At 46.9% G+C, this 24804-nt stretch overlaps 2 protein-coding genes across 2 annotated transcripts in view; one reads left to right on the top strand and one right to left on the bottom strand.

Annotated features, from left to right (window-relative positions):
- SLIRP (SRA stem-loop interacting RNA binding protein) overlaps positions 1-4049 on the bottom strand; it is a 6016-nt gene extending 1967 nt beyond the window's left edge. The window contains exons 1-3 of the mRNA XM_074956030.1: positions 3741-4049; positions 3257-3315; positions 1189-1296 (exon numbers count right to left, since the gene is read on the bottom strand). Of these exons, the coding sequence (XP_074812131.1) occupies positions 1189-1296; positions 3257-3315; positions 3741-3816 (243 nt within the window). The 5' untranslated portion in view covers positions 3817-4049. The remainder of the gene's footprint in view (positions 1-1188; positions 1297-3256; positions 3316-3740) is intronic.
- ALKBH1 (alkB homolog 1, histone H2A dioxygenase) lies at positions 3934-24804 on the top strand. The gene is made up of 6 exons (XM_074956029.1): positions 3934-4083; positions 14188-14296; positions 16788-16950; positions 20810-20900; positions 22483-22676; positions 23244-24804. The coding sequence occupies exons 1-6, from the start codon at positions 3937-3939 to the stop codon at positions 23665-23667; spliced, it is 1128 nt and encodes a 375-aa protein (XP_074812130.1). The 5' UTR covers positions 3934-3936; the 3' UTR covers positions 23668-24804.

The raw sequence follows: 24804 nt of genomic DNA, 5'->3' as shown, positions 1-24804 counted from the left end.
GAGACTACTTCAGCTATGTCTACACTGCAATTAAACACCTGCAGCTGGCCTATGCCAGCTGACCTGGGGTCTGGCTACACAGCTGTTTAACTGCAAACGCTTGTACCGGAGCTTCGGTTCTAGGACCCTGCCAGGGAAAACTATCCCAGAGCCTGAACTCCAGTCCAAGCATCTACACAGCTGTTAAACAGTTATGTAGCCCAACCCCTGCATGCCCAAAGTCAGCTGGCATAGGACAGCTGCAGGTGTTTAATTACAGTGTGTATATATATCCTTTAAGGCCACTCAAACTCTTGGGAATGCAGCTGCCTTTTTAGTTGTGGTTATATGAATGACACCTTTGCTCTACAGCCTACACTGACTCCCATGTAATCTCCACTGCAATTTAAGATGTTGGTTGTAAGTTTAAATCCCTTTACAGTTCAGGTCTTGCATATATTCATTTCTGTTCCTATTTACCTCATTACTTGACTTCAAGTGATATGTTCATACAGACCAAAGGTCCCCAAACTGAGGAACGTTAAACAGAGACAGGGCTCCCAGCCGAATGCCTGTTCCCAGCCCAGGCCTGAGGCTGGGGTGAAGCCAGGAGCAGAGCCATGCCTGGCCACAGGCCCAGCTGCCAGCTCCCACTGCAGCCTGGCTGTAGCTCAACTCCTCCCAGATCCACCCCCACCTATGGCCCCAGCCTCCGCCCCTCTTCCCCATCCACATCTCTCTTCCCCCACCCCCACTGAAATGCGACCCGGCTCCAAACCAGGCACAGACAAAGTAAGGGGGCCGCAACCCTCAAAAGTTTGGGGCCACTGATATAGACTGTCCCTAAGTTTATATAGCTGTGGGTTGAATTCAAGGCTGTCTTGGACAGCCCTCTCCTCTTGAATTTGTTTTCTTCCTTTTAGTCCAATATGAGGGAAATTTGACTTTCAAGAGACACTGCAGAGTCTACTTAGTCACACTATCTGGAAAAGAGGTTTGGGATAACTTCAGAGAAAGTTCAGTAGTTATAGGTTGGGGAGTGTTACAGCTGTCAATTTTACATTACTTCTATTGTAGTGTTTAGATAGTTCATCCAACTTGTGTTAGGAGAGGCGCACACAATGCTCCTCAGCACCCCTGGCCTACTCAAAAGGAGGTAAGAGTTCAGTTTTTTATAAAATAAAGCGTTCATTTAAAACAAGCTGTTACCTTGGCTCCTTCTAGGATGTGGGATTCCTTCTGTAATGCGTTGTGAAGGCCTTCTTCTGAAGAGAATCCAACCCAGCAAAAGCCTTTATGAAATCCTGTTTCTTTATCCTAGCCACCAAATACAAAATAAAATGTAGCTCAACAGACTGACAAAGTACTACACTGACATTGTTACAGCACCCTCTTACAAAGTTTTTCATGATAAAGATCCTTAGTTCACTAGAGAAAATTAAATACATTCTTTCAGGAGCCCATCATACCCTTTCCAGAACACTTGAGCCCAACTGCCTTGTGAACTTGAATTTAACTGGATGCTGCTCCCCTCCCCTCCCACAACTTGAGTCCAGCAGCCAACATTGTCTTTTTAACATCAGTTTGAAAGGCTGGATAGCACAGTGCGGTTATTTGTTCAAGACTGAAGGCATTACCTATTGTCTACCACAAATGGCAGCATTTAAATGGGGGTTGATCTAAATCACAAGCCTGAGCCTTGGAAAATGAGGGACCAAGATGATAGCAGTAGTCTAAGATACTAGAAAAGCGATTGCAATAGTAAGACAAGCAAGATGCATAGGAAAAAAAAATCCATGACTTCCTAAATTCCTTTTAATGGGCTTGCCACTTTTAAGAATGCATTGCTATCCATGAAGAGGAAAGCTAGCTACAATAGCCAAATCTGCCAAAGTACCTCAGGCCTGAGCCACAGCTAGTTCTGCCACTGAATTTCAGTCATGACCGGCAGCACTACTTCCAACTTATGCTGAATCAGCCTTGTCACAGTGTGACATTTGTAGTGTCCCGTAAAGAGTGGTGATAAAGACATCAATTTTATTTTCAGAAATAAGATGATTCCCTGCATTCCCAAATAATTTCACCCACATCCCAAGTGGTCTCCACTTCTTATTGAATCTAGTCTTAGGTAAAATGATCAGTTCACAACTAGAAATTTAGGGGGATTACTTGTTTTGTTTTCCAGCTATAGCTCACTAACATTGGGGTTATCAGTGAGGGGAAAAGATACTTTTATCATGTCAAAATATTCATTTTTGAACAACTGGACTGGAAATCAGTGTCCTACCAGTTAAGACAGCTTTAGAGAAATATTTTAAACTCCTAGAGAATTAGAGGAATGGCAAAGATGCATCTGGTATATCTTCAGAATGGAATTTATTCTCCACCATTTGGTCAGAATATTTTGACATAAGACAATTGACAGAAGTGAGGAAGCAGAAGCATTGTTTATATGAACTACCATGCATCAGCCAGCTACCATTTTTCCTAAAAATGGGTGTCTTCCCATATTTCTGAAGCATCCACAACCATCTTCCCAGCTAAAGTGGAATAAAGGACTTTCTTTTTTTACAGCCACCCCATTTGGCTCCTTCATTGCCTACCAAGGGGCTACTGTGAAGCAGCAAAAAATCACTTTTCAGCTTATTTAACACAAAAAGTCAAATACCGTATGTCCAGTTAAGCAACACCAACTAAGGCACCTAATAACTTTGTACTTGTATAACATCTTGCAACATAGGAGTTCAATGAATATAGGACATTATAATGCCCACTTTGCAGATGGGTAGTAAGGCTCCAAAAGGTTATGTGGCCAAGCTCACTAAGTACATCAGTAGGCACACGTAATAGTAACCAAAAGTCCAGACTCCCACTTCTAACATTCTGAAGTGTTGTCCAAATATTAGCTATAACTGTTTATAACAATCTGAAAGCAGGAACCACCAAAAGGTATATGAGTTATTTAGGGTGGCCCAAGGAAATATAATGAGATGGAATTAAGGAAAATTTGATCAGAATACAAGAAAAGGCTTCTTAACAGTGATATCAACAAAGCCATGGAAAAAATTCTCAAGAGGAGTAGTGGAAGTTTCACTGGGGACTAAACTAACTAAGCATTTGTTCATAGGGAACAATCCCAAGTTAGTGGGGAAAGTTGGACAATATGAACTAATAGGTACTTTCCAGCTCCTGTTGATTATATGATAAATAACATGAATAGCAGCGTTAATTTGTTTTGGATAAAGGGGCAATTAGCTAAAGAAAGGCAGATACTCACAAATGGCAACATGCATTTTCTTACAGTCCCAAACTGAGCAAAATAGTTTCTGAGTTCCCCTGTGGGAGAAAAACGTACAGTCACAACGAATTCCACGACATCCAACAACCCCGAGAAAATTTTTTTGTAAACAATGGGCCTGTGCCTAAGGCCCTACCGTGAGACCTGCCCATCCCTCCTTCACACACACACCCCTCAAGGGCAGCGCAAGCTGCCCCACGATACACGTCCCGCTCCACCCACGAGCTTGGCCTCTCTGCTGGAGCAGACAATGGCGGGGCGGGGGGAGTGTGCAATGAAGCCGGCCGCCCCGCTGGAGTCCCGGACAGGAGCCAGCTGCTGCCAGGCTCCCCTCTGCGGGGCGGACAGGGGGCTCCGCGGCCCGATCGGGCCCGCTCCTCACACCGCCCGGTGACTGGAGACCTGGACCCATCCGGGGAGCTTGGCACGGGGGGGGGGGGGGCGCCCCGCCACCCAGACTCACTCGTGGCCAGAGTCCAGTGGATGTGGGATACGAAGAGCTCGAACACTCGCCGAGGGTAGGCGCGCGTCGCCGCCATCTTGGAAGGAGAAGAGCGAATTCTGACCTCTGACCTCTTCCCGCTCAGCCAATCAGATGCGAGCCGTCCGTCGGCTTGTGCTCCCACGGGCGTGGGGTGTGAGAGGTTGTCATTGCCAAGATGGCGGCGGCGGCGGCGGCCGCAGCGCTGGCGCGGGAGGGTACGGAAGACGCCTTCCGCCGGCTCTTCCGTTTCTACCGGCGGCGGGACCTGCGGGGCGGGCCCGACTTGCGGGCTGTAATTGATTTCTCCGCCCCGGGGGACCAGGTAACTGCGGGGAGTTGGGGGGGATCCCGGGGTCCGCTCCCGGACACCGGCCGCCGCTCTCGCCCTCAAGTCCCCCGTCTCTCCCCCCCAGTTCCTCAGACCGACTGGCGCCGCAAGCCTCCTACGCGGGCACTAAGTGCCCTGGGAGGAACAGGAGCGTCAACTCGGCCCTGGGCTATTCACTGCGCTGCCCACCCCAGCTGTAAGGAAATCGTCAGTTTGGTTCCCCTCAAATCATGAGATTGGCTCAAAACCGTGAGGTGCTAAAAACGCTGGGGCTTTGTCTTGGTTTCCTGGTTTGTGAGTTTCATCGCTTTGTCAGACTTTTCCCTGCTGCACGCACGCGAGCTAGAAACGTGTGTGCTCGAGGAAGGTGGAAATTCTCGTGTGAGGGCCTGACTCCGGGAACTGGGGAAATCGTAGGGTGCCATGTGACTTGCACTACATTCTGAGAATTGGCATCTCTAGAGGTTGCATGAAAACCTTTTAGAAGAGCCCATCAGGTTTGTTTACAGCGTACTCCAAAGGGCTAAAGTTTCCTCCTTTCCTTTTTATGTGTATGTTAATATTTCTATTTGCCTTGCTGGAAATACTTGTCTTGACTATTTACAGTACAAACAATGATACTGTTAAAGCGGCTGCCCCAATGCAAACCACCCAGCACTGGCTCCTCAGGTTCATACAATCTTTTACCAACAGTAGTTGATCACAGTATCTGTGACTAGCATTTTTCCCATCTGCAACAGCAGATTTATGGATGTGTGTTCTTCACATGGGAGTTGTTTTCAGTGTGGTGGGCTGGAACCTCATGGAAAACTTTGAAATGCACCCAGCTAGAAATCCTTTTCCATTACCTATTAATCTCTCTGCATTTCTAAAGCACCATACTAGCTATACATAATCTCTTAATATGATCATATTCCTCTTAGTCTTAATAATACACAATTAAAAAAAAAACCATTTCAGAAAGGAAGCTGTTTCCTTAAGAGCCAATCTATCTGCTGCTTATTTCCTCCCTAAACCCAGCATCTTCCATCTGTGGTAGCACAATTAGCTGATGTAGAGAAACACGTTAAGAATAGAGGATGACCACTTCAGGGGAGTAATAAACAGAAGAGGCAAATAAGCACTCTCTCTAAAATAACACATAGTCGTTTTCAACTATGTAAGAGAAACATGCTGCATGTTACCCAGGATCAACAATTTTTGTCCACAAACCTGGACAAGTTTAGTGGTCCTCCCATAACATTGTGAAGAGCACATCCTGATCGTAGGATGAGCTAGTAATGACCTCCAAATTTAGGTTGCCTAACGCTTTCTACTATAAAAGATTTTTGCAACCCTTTTTTTAGAAGCTCTAACGCCTCTATCTCTAACACCTGCTTTGGAGGATAGGGTTAAAATTCAAAGTGATCTGCCCAAACTGGAGAAGTGATCTGAAGTAAATAGGATGGAATTCAATAAGGACAAATGCAAAGTACTCTACTTAGGAAGGAACAATCAGTTTCACACATACAAAATGGGAAATGACTGCCTAAGAAGGAGTACTGTGGAAAGGGATCTGGGGGTCATAGTGGATCACAAGCTAAATATGAGTCGACAGTGTAACGTTGTTGCAAAAAAGGCAAACATCATTCTGGGATGTATAGGCAGGAGTATAGTAAGCAAGACAAAAGAAGTAATTCTTCTGCTCTACTCCATGCTGATTAGGCCACAACTGGGGTATTGTGTCCAGTTCTGGGCGCCACATTTCAGGAAAGATGTGGACAAATTGGAGAGAGTCCAGAGAAGAGCAACAAAAATGATTAAAGGTCTAGAAAACAAGAGCTATGAGGGAAGATTGAAAAAATTGGGTTTGTTCAGTCTGGAGAAGAGAAGACTGAGAGGGGACATGATAACAGTTTTCAAGTATATAGAAGGTTGTTATACAGAGGAGGGAGAAAAATTGTTCTTAACTTCTGAGAATAGTTCAAGCAGCAATGGGCTTAAATTGCAGAAAGGGCGGTTTAGGTTGGACATTAGGAAAAACTTCCTAACGGTCAGAGTGGTTAAGCACTGGAATAAATTGCCTGGGGAGTTTGTGGAATCTCCATCATTGAGGATTTTTAACAGCAGGTTGGACAAACGCCTGTCAGGGGTGGTCTAGATCAGTGGTTCTCAAACTTTTGTACTGGTGACCCCAACTGGTGACCCCTTTCACATAGCAAGCCTCTGAGTGCAACCCTACCCTCCCTTGTAAATTAAAAACACTTTTAAATATATTTAATCCCATTATAAATGCAGGAGGCAAAGCAGGGTTTGAGGTGGATGCTGACAGCTCGTGACCCCCCATGTAATAACCTTGTGACCCCCTGAGGGGTCCTGACCCCCAGTTTGAGGACCCCTGGTCTAGATAATACTTAGTCCTGCCTTGAGTGCGGGGGACTGAACTAAATGACCTCTCAAGGTCTCTTCCAGTTCTATGATTGTTGTCATCCAGGAATAGTTAATAGGCGGACCATGGGCCAAATCCAGACTGCCAGCCGCTTTTGAACGGACCCTGAAAGCTATTTTTTTATTATCATCATTTGTTTTTTTATTACTTTCTCTGGAGTCTGGACCTTGACTATACCTTGACCAAGAAATTTGGACCTTGACAAAAAATAATTGACTACCCCTGCTGTAGTCCTTTGAAATTCAGCAGGAATGAAACCCTCAGGCTACAGAAGTGACTTTTCTTTTCTCCATGGAATTCTGTTGAAGTTTCAGATATAAACTGTTAAAAAACCACTATTTAATCACTGTGACTTTCACTGCACAGGAGAATGTTGGCAGAATGCCAAAACATCTGAACATGAATATTTTTAAGGCCAGGCTCACACATTGGCTAAAGCAGCAGCATGTATTTTTCTGGGAACAGGAGCTGCTGGAGTAGCTTTCAGGGGTCAAAGAGCCCAGCCTCACGCTCTACCTCCCACAATGCCCCTCCTGAGAGGAGACACATTACCCCAGCAACTTATCCCCTTTTTGGTGGCGGTTCTGCTTCCCCCAACTTCCTGGGTGGGAAGGAGAAGGGAATCCCACAATGACACCCCCTGACTGTTCTTTAGACCTCCCACAAAGCCCCAGCTATCCCTGCCTTGCTTTGGGGACATAACATGGGGAACAAAATCTATCTGTCTCTGCTGGGACCAAGAGAGAAAGCCAGATTGGGCTCTCAGACCCAGCATGTGGCACCAGCAGCCCATCCACCCTTCTTGGATAGCAGTCTTCTGCTGCCAACTAATGTAATTAATTCTGTTTAAGTCAGGGGTTCTCAAACGGTGTCAGCACCCCTCAGGGGGTCACGAGGTTATTACATGGGGGTCGTGAGCTATCAGCCTCCACCCCAAACCCTGTTTTGCCTCCAGCATTTATAATGGTGTTAAATATACAAAAAAGTGTTTTTTTTAATTTATAAGGGGAATCGCACTCAGAGGCTTGCTATGTGAAAGGGGTCACCAGTACAAAAGTTTGAGAACCACTGGTTTAAGTGTTAGAAGTATGTGTTGAAGCTTCAAGGTTCAAGCTTTACTAATGAGTCATGATGTGGGGATTGTTGCAGTTTTACTTATTTTATATTTTATCTTTTCTTAAAAAAAAAAAAAAAAAAGTAGGAAATTACACTTTAAAAAGACTACATTAAAAATGTTATTTAGGTTGCATAGTCAAGCAATTTAAGTTAGAAAATGCCAGATTTAAAATTGCCTGGGCAATCCATCATACCAGGAGAAGGAAGCTCGATGTGGAGGGGGAGGTTACTCCACAACTGCAGGGCCTATTTCTGTTCCCTCATCCAGTCATGTCTCTAGGCACAGTTCCTCTGGACAGTGTCCACTGACTTCTTAGATGCCTTTGAGGAGCAGTGGGCTCTGTTGGAAGTTCCCCTCAGGATCCCTGCTTCTTTACCTCTGACCTGACCCTTGCTCCTGTTTTTTCATTTGTTATGCCCTATAATCAAGTGATGCTTGAATCCAGTGGTTCCTCCCTCTTAATTGAGGGGGAGGGCCTTTAGTTTTGGGCAGGCCTACAGGCATCAATCCCCAGTACTTCAGATATTGCACTCCTTCCAATTCCTGCAATAAATGAGGTCGGGGCACTGCAGACAACAGCCTCTTCCACTTGCACTACCCTGATTCACCCCTAGAAGAGGTCTGTACTGTGCACTGAATGAGGCGGGGTCCTGTGGGAAAAAAGTGTGTGATTAGGTAATTAAAGACAGTTTTGTAATGCATTTACACCGAAGGACCAAATTAAGGTTGCACAGGCAACCTTCATTCTGGCATCTCCTAACTTTTGAGAGCTTGCTTATGCAACCTTAATAATACTCTTAATATGGTTTGTGTTTGTGTGTAATGTCTATACAGAAGTCCTTTCAAAGTGTTTCTATACCTAGTAGGCTGTAAGACAAATGGTCATAAAATCACATCATTTTTATTGCTCTCTTCCCCCAACATAATTTCCAATATGAAGTTCTAAGATTGCATGACCTGCTAGTTAGAGATTAATAAGAACATAAGGATGGCCATACTGGGTCAGACCAAAGGTCCATCAAGCCCAGTATCCTGTCATCTGACAGTGGCCAATGGCAGGTGCCCCAAAGGGAATGAACGGACAGGTTATCATCAAGTGATCCATGCCGTTCACCCAATCCCATCTTCTGGCAAACAGAGGCTAGGGACACCATTCCTGCCCATCCTGGCTAATAGCCATTGATGAACCTATCTAGCTCCCTTTTGAACCCTAATACTTTATACCATTTGAAAACTCTGATTCCAGTCTGTCACGTACTATAAAACATTGTGGTTTCTAGCTCTAGTAGTTCTTGTAGAGTGGCCATTACATCTTAATTACTGTATTATTGTATGGACAAAACCAAGCTATTAGTCGGACTGATGTGATTTTTTTTTTTTAAGGTCCATTATCTTACAAGCTGCCATCTGTAGAAACAAATGTGTCCAAAAGCACTGCTAGACCAAGGCAGCCCTGGTGGTTTTAATGTGTGATGTCTCAAAATCCATCAGGGCTAGAAACAAATGCACTATGCCTTTAAAAGAAACTGAGATTCCACATACATCATATGCTCATAAGCCTGGGATTTTTCAAGATAGCAGACTTTAAAAACATAAGTGGTTTTCAGCCTAGCAGTTCTTTTTAGGCAATGGTCCAGTGCTTTCTCCTGAGGGCATTCTGCACCAAAAAATTAAAAATTCTGCACACAATATTTTAAAATTCTGCAAATTTTATTTGTCAAATAAGTGTGGAGGCTCCAGCATGGCACTGGGGAGCACAGCTACTGGCTGCACGGTGGTGGGAGATCACTGTGCAGCTCCCCACCCTGGGGCATGGACTCAGCAGTGAGGCTGCACCCAACCCTGACACAGCGCAAGGACCGAGCCTGCCCCAGAAACACCCCAGTGCCTTTTCCTCCATGCCAGGTGCACCAGGTGTGGGCAGGCAGGATCCAAGTGTGGAGGGATTTGGTGTGGGTTGAGAGAGTTCTGTGTGGGGCAGTCTGGGTGCAGGTGGCTTGGGGGGGCATCTGAATGCATAGGGGCTTTTGGGGGGGTTCTGGGTGCATCGGTAATGAGACCCTGCAGGGGGACCAGGTGAAGGGGCTCAGGTGTGGGGAGGAGATGGTTGGGGCTCAGTGTGGGGGGATAGAGCTTGGCAAAGGAGTCTGGGTGTCGGGGGCTCAGTGGGGTTCCAAATGCTGGGGGAGTGGAGCTCAGTGGCGTGGGGATCTGGGTTCAGGTGACTCGTTGGGGTACTCCAGATGTGTGGGGGGTGAGGCTCGGCAGGAGGGTCTGGGTATGAGGGGTTCTGGATGCACGGGGGTTGGGTGGATGGGGGAGCAGCTCCCTGTACAGGGATCCCTCCCACTGCAGCTGAGGACTGATGGGTGCAGGAAGTGAGGTGGAGGGGGGAGTTTGCAGAGCTTCCTGCAGCCTGGGGAGAAATCTGGGGGTGGGTCTGACCCAGCCCCAGATGCCATGCAGGGGAGGAGGAAGTCCCATCTTGCCCAGCCCAGCCAGGACTAGCAGCTGAGCCCAGCACAGGGAGGAGACACCAGCCGGGTCCTCCCCAGTCTTGCTTCCTGCCCCAGAGTGATTTACCTCTCTGCTGGCTGCCCTGGGCACCCAAAACATACTGCTGGGGAGGGTTCCATGACCGTTCTTGTGGCTTCCCTTTGCTTCCCTGTCAGAAAGTCATTTTTCTGTGGGGAAGCAAAGAAATCTGCGGGGGACATGAATTCTGCACATGCGCAGTGGCTCAGAATTCCCTCAGAAGTAAAAGAGATTTGGGTTCTTGCTCTAATCCCTTTTCTCAGGTTTCATTTCCGCCCCCACACTCCATCCCTACCGTACTCTCTTTCCTATTTCTCTCTTTGCCTGCTGTCTAACAGTGAGTCTTGCTTAGCTGCCAAGACAACTCTATGCAACAGCGCTGTGAGCCTATGACCAGAACAGCATCTAAAAGCAATGCCTTCAACAACCCACTCCTGATACAAGTTTGACAGATCTTGATTGGGTGATAAGATCATGTGCTGAGCCTGTGTTTTCCTGCAGTGAGGCTGTAAGTCACACCACAGACAGAATCTGCATTTTCTGTTTGTGGTATTCTTTTCTCTTTCCTCCCCTCAAAAATGACAGATAATACCATCTAAAACAGTGGTTTTCAAACTGCAGGTTGCGACCCAGTACTGGGTCACAGAATGTAAGGCACTGGATCACAGCGGCTCTGGTCAGCACCGCCGACTAGGCCATTAAAAGTCCCGTTGGCGATGCTGCCCGGGTAAAGCAGGCTAGTCCCTACCTGTTCTGACACTGCGCTGCACCCTGGAAGCAGCCAGCAGCAGGTCCGGCTCCTAGGCAGGGGGGCCACAGGGCTGCCCAAAGCACCAGCTGTGCACTCCCATAGGCTGGGAACCAGCCACTGGGAGATGGGGGGGGGGGGGGCGGTGCCTGCAGGTGAGAGCCACGTGGAGCTGCTTGCATGCTTCCGCCTAGGAGCCAGGCCTGCTGCTGGCTGCTTCCAGGGTGCAGCGCGGTCCACAGTGCCAGGACAGGAAGGAAGCATGTCTTAGCACCCCCGCTGACCGAGAGCCGCCCAAGATAAGCCCACGCCCCAATCCCCTGCCCCAGCACTGAACACCCCCGAAACCTGGAGCTCTGTCCTGTACCCCAAACCCTCATCCCCAGCCCCACCCCTAGCCCTCACCCCTGCACTCCAACCCTCTACCCCAGCCCTGAGCCCGTCCCACACCCCAAACCCCTCATCCCCAGCTCCGTTGGGTCGTGGGCATCAACAATTTTCTTAAACTGGGTCGCCAGAAAAAAAGTTTGAAAACCACTGATCTAAAAGACTGTTGTTAAAAAGGGGTTTTCCCTATAGAAAATGATACAACTAAAGGAACTGAGGGATATTATTAACATGAAAACCTTACATTTCTTCTGCTTTGGCTGGTTTTCATTTTTCTATATCATTAATTTTAAAAGATTTGTAATGATGGTTGTTGCAACAGGAGTAAGCTACTGATAACTTGACACAGAACCCTGGAACACACTTAACTGTTCAATGTTGAACAATGAACAAGGGTTTCATTAACATCTTTTCCTTTTGGTGGGGGGAGCATGCGCTGAGACTCCCGCTTATCAACACAATATGTGTTCTCCAGGACTTCAGTGTTCCCTCTAATTTTTTACCTTCATGTGCGGAATGAATTTGTTATGTGCACCAATATGGAGGTTTGGAGTGTGGGAGGGGGCTCAGGGCTGAGGCAGAGAGTTGGGGTGTGGGGGCTGGGGATGAGGGATCTGGGGTGAATGAGGGAGCTCAGGACTGGGGCAGAGAGTTGGGGCACAGGGATGAGGGGTTTGGGGTGCAGGCTGCTCCGGGGCTGCGGCGGGGAGAGAGAACTCCCCCCAGCCCTCTCTTACAGCAGCAGTTCGGGGCCGGGGGAGAGGCACCTCTCTCCGGAAGCTCCCGGGGGGGATGGTGTTGGGGTGTGTGCACCTCTCCCCGCTGCGGCAGGTCCACGCTGGGGCTGGTGAGGAGGGGCGCCTCTCCGCGCTGCGGAAGGTCCACGCTGGGGCTGGCAGGGAGGGGCAGCTCTCCCTGCCGCAGCCCTGAGCCCCTCTGCGAGGCTTAATAGGCAGAAGCACGGCTTAGAGGGAACTTTGCTGTCCCTTTGGGAAATTTTAAGCACTTCTAAGTACTGAAAGCATCAACGGTGTCTGATCCATTTCTGTGTCTCTGTTCTGTCCCTACCACCATCGCAGGTTACTTGATATTTGGCAATGGATGTATTTTTTTTTCCCCCATGGGCTAAAAATGTGTTGGATCTTCTCTTCAGTGAGGAGTGAGTGTAAGGCCAGACAGACTGGGCCAGATATTATACCTTTTGTTCTCCAATAAACTTCTTCAAGCAGCTGGGTTCTCTGATGATGTGAGATGTCGCCAAGCTGTCTTGCTCTGAGGTTTATTTACCTGATTCAGTGCATGTAGATCTTTGGGCACAGGAGCAATTTCCATTATTCTGAAGAAAGGGCTGCAGCTGGTGTATTAGCAGCTTTTAGAGGCAGGAGCTGGGAAGTTTGTGGTGACATCCCTGGCTGAGGAAAGAACCTTCTCAGGCACATTCCATGGACAGGAGTCTCTGAGCTAATGACTGTTCATGGTTTGCAGTAATAAAGTTCCTTTTTATTGAGAGATGAGCAAACCAGTAAAAATGGTTAGGTTCAGGAAACTCCTAAATACCAAGGATTTAGTGTCCCCTGACACATTTCACTCAGATCTAGCTGTTTTCTGTAGAATTTAAGATGTCACTAAAACAAAATGTTTATCTATCTATAGATATTTGTCTTTTGATTCAGAAGACTGTAAACTGAGGCCCTGTCAGCTTTGAGTGTGCAGTGAGACTGAAGCTCTGCCTAGGCATTTATACCGCATTCCTTGTGGAGTCTGAGTCGTTGAACTAAGGCTATGTCTACGCTACCGCTGTAAGTCGACCTAAGCTACACAACTCCAGCTCCGTGAATAACGTAGTTGGAGTCGATGTAGCTTAGGTCGACTTACCGCAGGGTCCACACTACACTGGGTCAATGGGAGACATTCTCCTATCGACTTACCTTGCTCTTCTCGTTCGGGGTAGAGTACCTGGGTCAACTGGAGAGCGATCTGCAGTTGATTTGGCGGGTCTTCACTAGACCCACTAAATCAACCCCAGTGCATCGATCCCCAGAACATTGATGGGGTGCTGGGGTAGTGTAGACCTAGGCTGAGAGAGAACATGATCAGTGAAACAATCCAAATTAGGTGCAAAGAATAACACTTAACCCTGTAGCTGCTGATTCTGATACAAGAAAAAAAGAAATGTGTGGTCTGAGCACAGGATAGGGAACAATTCTACTACCGGTTCTGGCTCTGACTCACTGTGTAGCTTTGGCCAAGACATTTCATATATCTTAGTTTCCCTTTCTGTAGAATACAGATAATACTTGCCTACCTCCAAAGGGATTGCGATGAGTGACAAATGTTTGGAAAGTGCTCTGAAGGTGGAAAGTGCTCTGAAGGTGGGAAGTGTTATATAAGTGCTACACGTTACTATCTAGTGCATCTTGATGAATGTGTCACCACCAGCATGAGGTTGCAACCTGTGAATAGGTGAATACAGTAGCATTCTTTCTGGCCACATGTAATTTTTCCCTGTTGCCCCTACTTCTTTAAGAATGAGGGGTTTCCTTTCTGACCTATGATGTATGATAGAGGCTCTAGCTTCTGTTTGATTTGTCATATACTCATGCTAGTTTAACAATTTGATTGTGCTCCTGCAAGTTCACTAAGGGAATAGTTCTCTGGGAGCATTCCTATCACTAGAGTCCCTGAGACACTGATACACTACAGCATAGCCCCACATAGTGCAGTAGAACTCGTTCCTGACTTACACACATAGCAGGAAAGACTCCCATGCTCCTATTTTAACTTAGTTGAATATAAATCAGATAAACTCCATCTGTCTATATTTGAAGGGGTGTCAAATCTTTGCCCTGTTCAGTTGCCTGACTTTTGCTTCTCTCCTGCCAGGTGGTCAGCTCTGACCTAAGCATTTCTTCAGTCAGGGATCAAGATGCCTACAGAGCAGGATTGCGGCCAGTTAGCCAGTGGAAAGCCTATGGCCTGGATGGCTACCCAGGTAAGTGCATCTGACTTCAAGACAAAACATGGCCTTGCCACCTCTGATTTAGTTGTCTCCCTCTCTTGTTCTCCCTACCCTGTACTCTGTGGCCTTAGTGCCCTGGCTGAAGAATTGATATAGGTTTGTCTGTGTATGATAGAAGTTGTAGCCCAAGTGCAGGAGGAAGAGGAACTGATTTAGAGCTTTGAAGGTTGGTATGCATGAAGCGGGAAACAGAAGAATAAACTGAGTTTTTTTTTTGAGCTGTACCAACTCCACCTTCCATCTTGAGACTGGAAATCCGTTGACGTACCCTGTGATGATAATCTTGCATTTCCATAGTACCTTCCATCTCAAATTTCAAATGCTACAGGAATAATTTCACCCATCACTGAAATGCAGTCACCTCTGGGATGAAATGTCACTAATGTTCAACCAGGCACAGCAACAGTGCAGAACAGCTGAGCAGAGTAAGAGAAAGGGAATCCCATCTCCAATTGAAGCTGTCAGTGGAATTTCGGGAGACAGACTTTTCCAGGAGTTAAATGGAGACTAAGAGACTGCAGATCCCAGTAACTAAAGGCTTCTTCTCATATTTCTGTTGGGTGTATGTCACCTGTGACGTATGCTCTGTAAGCCACTTTGAATGTAACTACAGTTACTGTTCTTGAAAACTAGAATTCCAGGCTTACTGATTTCTCTGCTCTGGAGCCAGCCCACCATTTTTGAAATTGAGATTGCCCCAGGAACCAAATGACAAAACAGGAACAGGAGGGTCAAAGGTGTAAAATCAGGGAACCAAAAGGGGACACTGAACAGGGACCTCCCCCCCCAACAGCGACTACTGTTCGTCAAAGGTGTCTAAGGAGTTAGTGTACACTTCCCATAGGAATTCTGCTCAGGGCTGCGATTTAACAAGGGACTGGAAATAGGCCTCACAGTTGCAGAGCATGCTCCTCCACCCTTCCTCCCCCATATCTAGCTTCCTTCTCCTAGTTTGATGGTGGCCATCTTAGCCAGCACCATACGGATGTTGATGAGGAGGTCTTGTGACTTTGTAGGGCTATGGATGGGGTGTGAGGAGATGTGGGGAAAAAGTGCAGCCAGAACCTCAGTAAGAGGTTTTGGAGGAGCCAGAAGAGGGGCTGCAACTTGACACAGTCTGTGTAGATGTGCACCAGGCTCTCACTTCAGAAGGGACAGGCGTTGGCAGATTCCGTGAACTGCACCAAATACATGCGTAGGTTCATGGCTCCATGGAGATACCACCAACTAATGTCGTCAGCAGGCCATGAAACCAGAGTGAAATACAGACTGGCCCTTCAGTTCCTTGTCCTCTGCAGGTGGCAACTGGTCCTGCTCATTCTCTAGCCAGGCCTGTCACAGGTAGACTAGTCCCTGACTCCCCTGAAAGGACCAGCCCCCATGACGTGTGGATTCTATTCCAAGTTTTGCTGTGTGACCTAGGATAATCCCCATCTAATGAAGTGTAATTCATGTATGTTGTAGAGCGCTTTGAAAACACCAGGTATAAATCTATCAAAGGGCAAAGCAGTATTATTATTATTATTCTGTTCCATACAGACGCCAACAGAATAAAATTAATACTTCTGGTGAGGGAATGTCTTGTAGCCAAAGCTGTCAGAAGGCAGCCCCATGATCTGGAGGGTGTGGGGGATTGAGTGGAATGAGAAATAGTATACTAATAACTTGAGAGCATTTTTTCTAAGGTAGTTAATTTACTGTTGAAAGGCCTATAAGATGTGCTGGCAGGAGGTTTTTTCTGTGCCTTTATTACCTCTTTCATAAAGCTTCAGTGTAAGTTTGTATCCCACTGAGACTTTCAGCCTTGCTGCTTGTCTTCATCTGTTTCTGATTTTGTCTCTGTTTAACCTTATATGTCGTCAGAGTTCAAAAGAACCCAGCTGAACAAATCCTGGAAACTTCTTTTGCTTTCTTTACCATATTGATAGTCCTGGAGAGATTCTAGATCCACATGACATATAACGTGGACTGGTGGCAGGGAAAGCGTCCCCTGTGCACTTTGCACCCACCAGTTTGCCTCAACCCTGACATGGGAGGGACCCCTTCTCTGGTTTCAGGGCTCAATTATGAGGGAACTTTCCAAGAACTAAACCTTATTCAGCCCAGAGAAAAGGAGGCTGTGAGGAATATTTACCTGCCCACTCCAGCCACCTGTAATTAGTGGTTAGACTGGAACACTGTTTCTTCTCCTGTCATTGCTTTTTCCTCACACCAAAGCTAATCACTGTCTCCACTGCCAGCAGCCTTAGTGCCTACAGTCCTTTACTTTGGGCAGAATAAACCCACTGGGTATGGGGTTAGTTTGTCTCTCTGGTACTTTGGTAACAGACTTCATCCACCCATGCATAGTCAGTGCTGGAGCACATAAGAGAGTTTCTCAGTGTCCCTCCAACACTAAGGGTTTAGAAAAATGGATGGACACCTAAGTGTATTCTTTCTTTTTTCTTTTCGACTGCATGGACAGGGTTTATTTTCATCTCAAACCCCTTTCTTCCGGGCTGCCAGCGGCACTGGGTGAAGCAGTGTCTCAAGTTGTACCCCCAAAAACCCAATGTGCGCAATCTGGACGTGCACATGGCTGCTGAGGAGACCGTTGATCTGTGGGGGCAGAGCCAGGAGCACCTGAGGTGAGTCCTGACTGTCCGAATAACCTCAGATTACCAAATAAAACCAGAAGGATTTGGCACCTAGCTAGTGGAATTTTCCCCCAGGTCAGATTGGCAGAGACCCTGGGGTTTTTTCCCTTCCTCTGCAGCATGGGGCCTGGCTCATTTGCAGGTTTAAACTAGAGTAAATAGTGGATTCTCTGTAACGTGAAGTCTTAATTGTGATTTGAGGACTTCAGTAACTCAGCCAGAGTTAGAAGTCCATTACAGGAGTGGGTGGGCAACGTTCTGTGGCCTGCAATGTGCAGGAGGTCAGATTAGATGATCATGATTGTTCCTTCTGGCCTTGAAGTCTGAGTCTAGTATATTTGCAGGGGATGGAACTGGCAGAATATTGCACAAGAAGAAGGGTTTCACACGGTATTATGGACTTGAACATCTTAAATTCAAGTTAGGTCTTTGCACTGCTTGGTGTGCACCTTTGCTAAGCCTCCTTCTCCCAGCCCAGGGAACAGGACCCTCCAGTTGCTATGAATCCATTAGACAGTGACAAGCGTGTAAGTAGGATAACCGTTGCCTCTCTCCATTCTCATCCTAGAGATCAGGGGCTGTACCACAGTGAGCCCAGGCAGCAGGGATTGTGAGGTCCCTCTAAGCCTTAGATTGGAGCCAGTGCTCTAGAGGCGAAAAGCCTCTTTCCAAACTCTCTGAGCCTGCCAGGCAACCCGCCTCACACTTCCAACCTGGCAGTGAGTGTCCTGTAGGTGAAAGGCTCCACAGCCCATTCCTAGAACCGCTTGAGCCAGCCAGTCTTGTCTCACCTTCTAATCTTGTTTTGATTCCAAAGGTTCCATAACCAGGAGACACTTCTGTAACTGGTTTCCTTTTGTGTTCCTCCTTGTCTGCAAACCTGTCCATTCCCTCTCCCTTCCAGAAGATGCTCTTAACATTTTATCAAGAGAGCAAAAATGCCCTGCTGTATTGAAGAGGTGGAGAGCCACTGTAGCCCCATTATGAAAGCAAAATGCTTTCCCCCTCATTCCTTCAAAACTGCCTTGAGAAATTGCTTCTCTTTTCTCCTGGGGTTCAGTAGGAGGAAGGTACTGCAGTCTAGAAATGTTGTATTGTAATGCTGATGCTGATTCAGCTGAAAGCAGTGCTGCAAGAGTGTGATGCCTGAGAGAACTTTTAGTAAGCACTCACTTGAGAGAACGAGCAAGCAAACTGATGCATGGGCACTTTCACTAGGGGAGAGCGAGTGACCCAGCCAGCTCATCTGTCTTCTTGAGGCAAGGGCTTTTTGGGGTGCAGAGAGAGTTGCTGGATTAAGGAAGGACCCACCTTTAAGGTTGGGCACACTTTTAAGATAGCTGTGGATGCAGGAACTCCATGCTCTAGAGAAATCTTGGAGTTCCCACTCCCTGAAGGCCCCTGTCAAACACTCATCACTGGCAGAGGGGAAGTTGGGTGTCCTCCTAAATATTGGGAACTGCTAGCAGTTCCAGAGGGCTTAGTGCATTCCTCCGCCATCTTTCTGAGGGAGTTCAAGTTATAGTGGCAATTGCCACCAGGGGATTGAGGAGGAAGCTGATGCCAGCAGGAAGACTTGGGCTTTGGAGCATAATACATTATATAAGAGCAAATAAACCAAAAACCTTGAAACTCCATTGCCTCCCCAGAAGAACCATCAACAGCCTTTTAGCACATGCAACAGTCAGGCTTTTAAAATATGAGTGAATTTAGTGCTATTGAAAGAGAAGAATTAGAGCCCTACTTATTCCAAGCAGGTTCTGTTCATGCATCCTTGCATATCTTTGCCAGTGCATCTCATTCCTGACCCACAGCCCTCTCCTTTTCCAGTCCTGAGCTCCTCCCTCTCCCAGAGCTGTGCTTTGATGCATCTCATGCATGCTCTGCAGTTCTCCCTGCTATTAATTAACTGGGCACCCCGCATAGTTCTGCTAATGCATTTCAGTTTTAACCTGTAGGCTCCCTGCTATTTCAATTTTGTTCCCCTTCCACACACGCAGCTCTGCTCTACTGATACCCCTCAGTACCTGCAGCACCGTGGCTATTCCAGTCCTAGTAATTTATCATTTCCAAGAGTATGAAACATCACCTTCCTCTCCACAGCAACCACTTGTGAAATTACACATAAAGTATTAAAGCCTCAGGGCAAATAGGCTGTTGAACATGTAAGAAGTGAAGATCCTGGTGTCACAGAAACACCTCTAGCATTGTAAGAAAAAACAGGTGAAGAAAAACATTGAAAATGGAGGTTCTAGTAGAATTGTTTTTTAATTGCACATGTTAAGTTCTCTTTGAAGTGCGCGGGAGTCGTAGCTTCTCCCTTGAAGTGCAGTGCCATGTGCCTCTAGGCTCCACTGGTTATTCAGTCCAGCAGATATTTGAAAGTTACTGTATTGCTGCATTACAGTAACTGCAGTTCCCAGTATTGTACGTTGAAGAAGGAAACTGGAACGGGAGCTGTGGAAGTTGGCCTTTAAAGACCTGTCCGTGGTGCAGGCTAGAAGCTGTGCTCCTATGTACAGACCCGTCGTTTAGAGGGCAGAAAAAGTGGAAAGGCAACAGCCAAACATTGAAGTTTGGGTCAGACTTGGCAGAGGCAGCAGAAGCAGCATGCTTCTTGTTTGCTAAGAGAGAAGGTGTATAATTGGGTTAACAAGTCTTATAACTGAAAGCCAACCTGCCTGGCGCTATTTATCAAAATGCTTGGATACAGATCCTCTTTCACAGCAGAGCAAGCAGTAATAAAATAATGAAAGAGGAGCTGCAGATGCTGGGATAAATGACTGGGAGGTGTTTCATCTGCAAGCAGCCCCCTCCATATTTGCCACTGACATGCTGTCATGTGACTTCTTACAGCTCTGCCCTCTTGTGAATCCCTACAGGCATCCCACCATCTCCTAGCGCAAGAGAACATTCCAAGAGGCTATTCCCCTCCCTATCCCGCCATCCGTTCTCAGCCGTGGAAGAATACTACTCTGCTAGCTCAGGCCAGTGGCTCTATCTGCATTAGGGCTGTCACTTCAGCAGACAGTTGTTGTGTCACAAGATGGTGACATTTCCATTCACAGACTGTCTTCCTTAGAAATACTTGGGGAACTCTCTTTTTGTCCTGCATGCCAGTCTGGATGGTTGTCAGCAGTATTCTAGAATCATAGATATTATAAGATGGAGCAGACTTGTTAGTTCAATCCGCATATATCTCACAGCCAATGCAGCATTACTCCTTCCATGACGTCTTCTGGTCACAGTCTGTCATCAACTCTTTTTGTAAATGCACCAAGCAACAGAGAATCTATCCCTTCTCTTTGGTGACTGTTACACAGTCTGACCCATCTAACTCACTGTCCTCTAGTTCAGCCTAAATATTCTCTTTCTGAATTTCATCCCTTTTTTCAAGTTATACCCCATGTGTTGCCCTACATAATTTTTCCTCCTCTTTTTTTGTTTACGCCCTTCAGATGTCCATAGGCTGAGATGTTCCCTCCCCACATTAGCTGTAGTTTAGCCAAGCTGTACTTATTTAGTTTTTCCATACCTTTTAAAGCTACTCCTTCAGTCCACTGATCACCTCTGTTGATCCCATGATAACTCCAGTAGCTCCTATATCGAAAGTGAAGTGATGGCAGTTTGTTCCAGGCCCCTACATTTTGTACAAATGTCATAAACTGAACTTTCACAGCAACTGCGCCAAGGAAAAGATTTGGGCACTGTAAGTGAAAGATCCACTGTGAGGTGTTTAATTTGCTGTTTTACGGATGAATGTCTCCCATTTCTACATGCAGCAATGTCAGAGAATGTCAAGGAAGGAAATAAATTTCCTTTCTATTGTCTCTTTAATTTTGTCTTTTAGGAGCAAAGGTTCCAGTAAACGGGAGCCCAGAAGTTTACTGGAGAAGCTACGCTGGGTGACTGTAGGTTACCATTATAACTGGGATACCAAGGTATTTGAAGGGAATCACTCTTTTTGTCTCTCCTTTTTCCTGCATGCTCTGAATGGAGGGTGCAGTTCTGTCAGAAAGGGAGGGGAGAAGGACATCCCAGAATGCAATGGCAGTGAAATCTGTATGTTCCCACAAGGCTCTTTCTCAAGGAGGGCCTTGAGCCAAAGCTTGACTTCATGGGAGTTTAAATCCTATGCTTGTGTTGGGGATTTAATGGCAGATGTGTGAAGCCATGTGTCATTTCCTTTGGGAGGTAGTACAGTGGAGCACATCTGGCCTGCAGGCCTGAGCCTCTGTTCAGAGTATCTCTTCCTCACTGAAAGGAGGTGGCCTTTGAAACAGTGTAACTTGGTAATTGGACATATCTCCTGATCTTGGGTATGTGAAGGTGGAAACTACTTCTGAGGGCAGGTCTACACTACAGTTTAAGTCGATATAACTTACATCACTTAGGGGTGTGAAAAAGCCACCCCTGAGCGACGCAAGTTAGTGACCTAAGCAGTGTCCACACCAGCACTATGTCGGTGCGGGAAGACGCTCTCCCACCGACATAGCTTCCGCCTCCTGCAGAGGTGAAGTAATTGTCCCAATGGGAGAGCTCTCTCCTGTCGACCTAGAGCATCTTCACGCTGTGCCGATATAGCGCTTCTAATGTAGACTAGCTGTAAAAAGACATTTCCTCTTGGTAAGGGGTAGAGGAGATTGTTGCTGGGGTGGCTGTGAACTTCAAGTCTGAAGCAATAGCAAAGCCTCGCCAGCCAGCAGGACTCATGCGGTTATTGAAGATCTCGGAGACAAAAATGGCCTTTCTAATCAGACTCTCAATCTGAGGAAGGCTGGGAGAGGAATGCAGAGCAGAGCAAGAGCACAGTCTATCAGCGCGCTGCAGACACACTTAGCCAAATTACCTGCAGCCTTATCTGTACAGAGTGAGCCTATTACTGAACAGCCTTAATGAAAATGCATCTGCTCCCTCCCGGTCTCCCCTGTCGGAGATATTCAGTGAGGAACGGAAAAGTGGAAATGGTGGGGTTGCAGTTCTCTGTTTGATATTTTTTGTTCAAAGAGGAGGCAGAGCTAGTTGGCTCTGGGCTTTGGTGATGGGATACACAGAGCCTTTCACCTCTAGGTTCCCAACCTGAAGTAATGACTAAGTAGGTCTTCTCTGACAGCTGCTCAGTAGCCCATGTAAAATGTTGAGTGTCTCAGTGCAGTTCCTAGTGGCCTCAGGTCTACCACCCAAATCACCATATCACATGGCACTAATTAGCATGTACGTCTTGTGGCAGTCTCAGCACAGACCCAGAATTGAACGGGCTACTGCGCCTGAATTTATTTCATTCCCTCCAAGGGTGTTCATCCAGAGCAGGGTGTGAGGGACGTTTGCCTTGCTGCTGCCCGTGTGTGACCATTCTGGAGTAATATAAGATGTCACTCTCCAGCTGTCAACCTGGCACTAGCATGCAATAAACTGGAAAACAAGCCCCTGAGTTCTCACTAAATGTTTTTTAAAATTGATTTTACTGCTTTTGGGTTCCTTTTTTCCTGAGCATTTCTCTTCTCTATGCCCTCCCTTTTCCAGAAGTACTCAGCAGATCACTACACTCCTTTTCCCTCAGACCTTGCTTTTTTGTCAGAGCAAGTGGCTGCTGCATGTGGCTTCCAGGGCTTCCAAGCTGAGGCAGGGATCCTGAACTACTATCATTTCGATTCTTCGCTGGGAATTCACGTGGATGAGTCTGAGCTGGACCATTCTCAGCCTCTCTTATCATTCAGGTGAGCCGGGGGAAGGGCTTGTGCATTGTGGAGGGGCAGCACATCCATTTATCTTCTGCTGAATGCATGTTTTTGTAAACTGACTTAAGGTTACGGGAGACCCATGAAACTTAGTGCCAAATTGTCTGTTCGTAACCTTTCACCTCCAGAGACTTGAAGAGCAGGGATGCTGTAGGTCAGGGGTGAGGTGCATAAGCAGAGCTGTGCATGAAAAGGGCACAGGCTTTGAATTACAGTGGATGCTGCTCCTCAGGATTGAGGGGCACATCAGCAGAGTTGGAGACCCAAGACTGGAATAGCTGAATGGCAGGCGAGTGCTGAAGGGCAGGAATGAAATCCATCAGCAGAGCTCCTGCCCAGCTTAAACCAGTGCACAGTTAGTCTGTTTTATGTGCACTAAACTTAAAGTTGTAACAGAGGGTCCATCTGGCATATAAAGAGGAATTTAGCTGATTAAAATCCTCCTGTTTCTGCACATAATTATTATTTCACTAACTGAGCTTTCCCTTCTGTGTGTATTTTCTCTCTCTCCTTTTGCCCCCACCCGCAACCTCTCATGCTTCCCAGTTTTGGACAATCCTCCATATTTTTGTTGGGGGGCCTGAAGCGTGATGAAGCCCCGACAGCCATGTTCATGCACAGTGGGGACATCATGGTAATGTCTGGCTTCAGCCGCCTGCTGTACCATGCTGTCCCACGGGTCCTCCCCAACCCTGAGGGGACAGCTTTGCCCTCGTGCCTAGAGCAGGCATTCCCCTCAGACTTTCCTGACCGCTCAGTCATTGAGCACTGCTCTGAAGAGGACTGGCAGATCTGTACCAAGTATTTGCAGACTTCCCGCATTAACATGACCATCAGACAGGTGCTGCCTGTGGGTCAGAGCTTTCCAGATGAGTCCAGGAGAGAGAGAGAATGGGATGCAACCTCTGAAGGCTGTTACCACCAGGAGGATAGTGAAGTCAAACGGCACAAACTCAATACAGACAGCTGAGATCTGGAGACCACTCTTGGGCCTTTGGCTTGGACTGGGCCAGTAACCTCCCACGTGGGGCAGATGGTTCAGGTGACCATATGGAGCCCCATCCAATTGTGGAGGGAATAGGGGACTCCAGCAGAATAGTTGTGATCTTTAGTGCTAAAATGGTGGTGGTGGGGAAAGGGGAGGGTCTGTGAAGCGGAGGAAGGATGCTCATGTAGCCAAAGCATAGGGGTGGGACTCGCTTCTGTTTCCAGCTTTGTCATGAAATTGCTGTGTGACGTTGGGCAAGTAACTTCCTCTCTGTACCTTAGTTTCCCCATCTGTAAAATACCCCCATCACAGGGATTTCGAGGCTCAATTCATTAAAGCTTGCTGAAGCTCTTTGAGATTCTTGGATAGAAGGTGCTAGCAAAGGGAAGGGTGTGGTTGCTCTTATGTTAAAGTAAATTATTTGATTTACAAAGCCCAGTTGAAGTGCACTGCTGATCATGCACAAGTTTGAATGGCAACATGTGTCTGAATGAGCATCTGCTTACTGTGCTTTTAATATGAGGCCACATCTGCAGCTCATACTGACTCAGCTCTCAGAAACCAGAGGCTACCCTAAACATGCTCTGCAGAAGGCTTGCTGTATTAGCTGGAGTCCTGCTCTCTGGCTCTCTGTTTACACCCCACAACCTGCAGCAGAGACTCATCTCATGAGTAGGACTGGGCTCTTTTAAATACCTCAGATTTTAGAGCACAATAATTAGGGCCAGCCTTCCCTGGAATACCTACTGATTTCTGTTCAGGCCTCCTCCCCATGTCCCTGTGTGACTGAGCCCGAGACCCTATTCTGTCAGAATCGATCCCTCTAGTTGTCTGCAGAATGTGGTCTCTGCAGTCCCTGCTTGGCTCCTTTAAGGAGCAGCATGAGGAGAATGGCTTACAAGCAGGAACAATGAAGTTGTAAATTAAGTACCAAAAAAAGAAATTAATCAGTGACTATCGCTATTGCCAAAAGGTAATTGTATTTAAACAAAATAAGGAAAACACTGGCTTCTGTGCCCATCTTCTTTAGGACTCAGACCTTCCTATCTGCTTTTTAATGCAATTTTAATTGTTTGAGGGCAACGCTCTATCCCAGGGGTATTTTGTCATGCTTTCCCC

This window comes from Natator depressus, chromosome 6 (assembly GCF_965152275.1).
Source record: "Natator depressus isolate rNatDep1 chromosome 6, rNatDep2.hap1, whole genome shotgun sequence".
NCBI classification, from domain to species: Eukaryota; Metazoa; Chordata; order Testudines; family Cheloniidae; genus Natator; species Natator depressus.
Note: the sequence above shows the minus strand (reverse complement) of the source record. Positions and strands in the feature narration are given on the sequence as shown.

Coding starts and splice junctions, on each gene's coding strand:
- ALKBH1 (XM_074956029.1), top strand. CDS start 3,937: ATGGCGGCGGCGGCGGCGGCCGCAGCGCTGGCGCGGGAGGGTACGGAA. Junction 14,297..16,787: donor TGGCCTGGATGGCTACCCAG/GTAAGTGCATCT, acceptor CTGCATGGACAG/GGTTTATTTTCATCTCAAAC. Junction 22,677..23,243: donor CAGCCTCTCTTATCATTCAG/GTGAGCCGGGGG, acceptor CATGCTTCCCAG/TTTTGGACAATCCTCCATAT.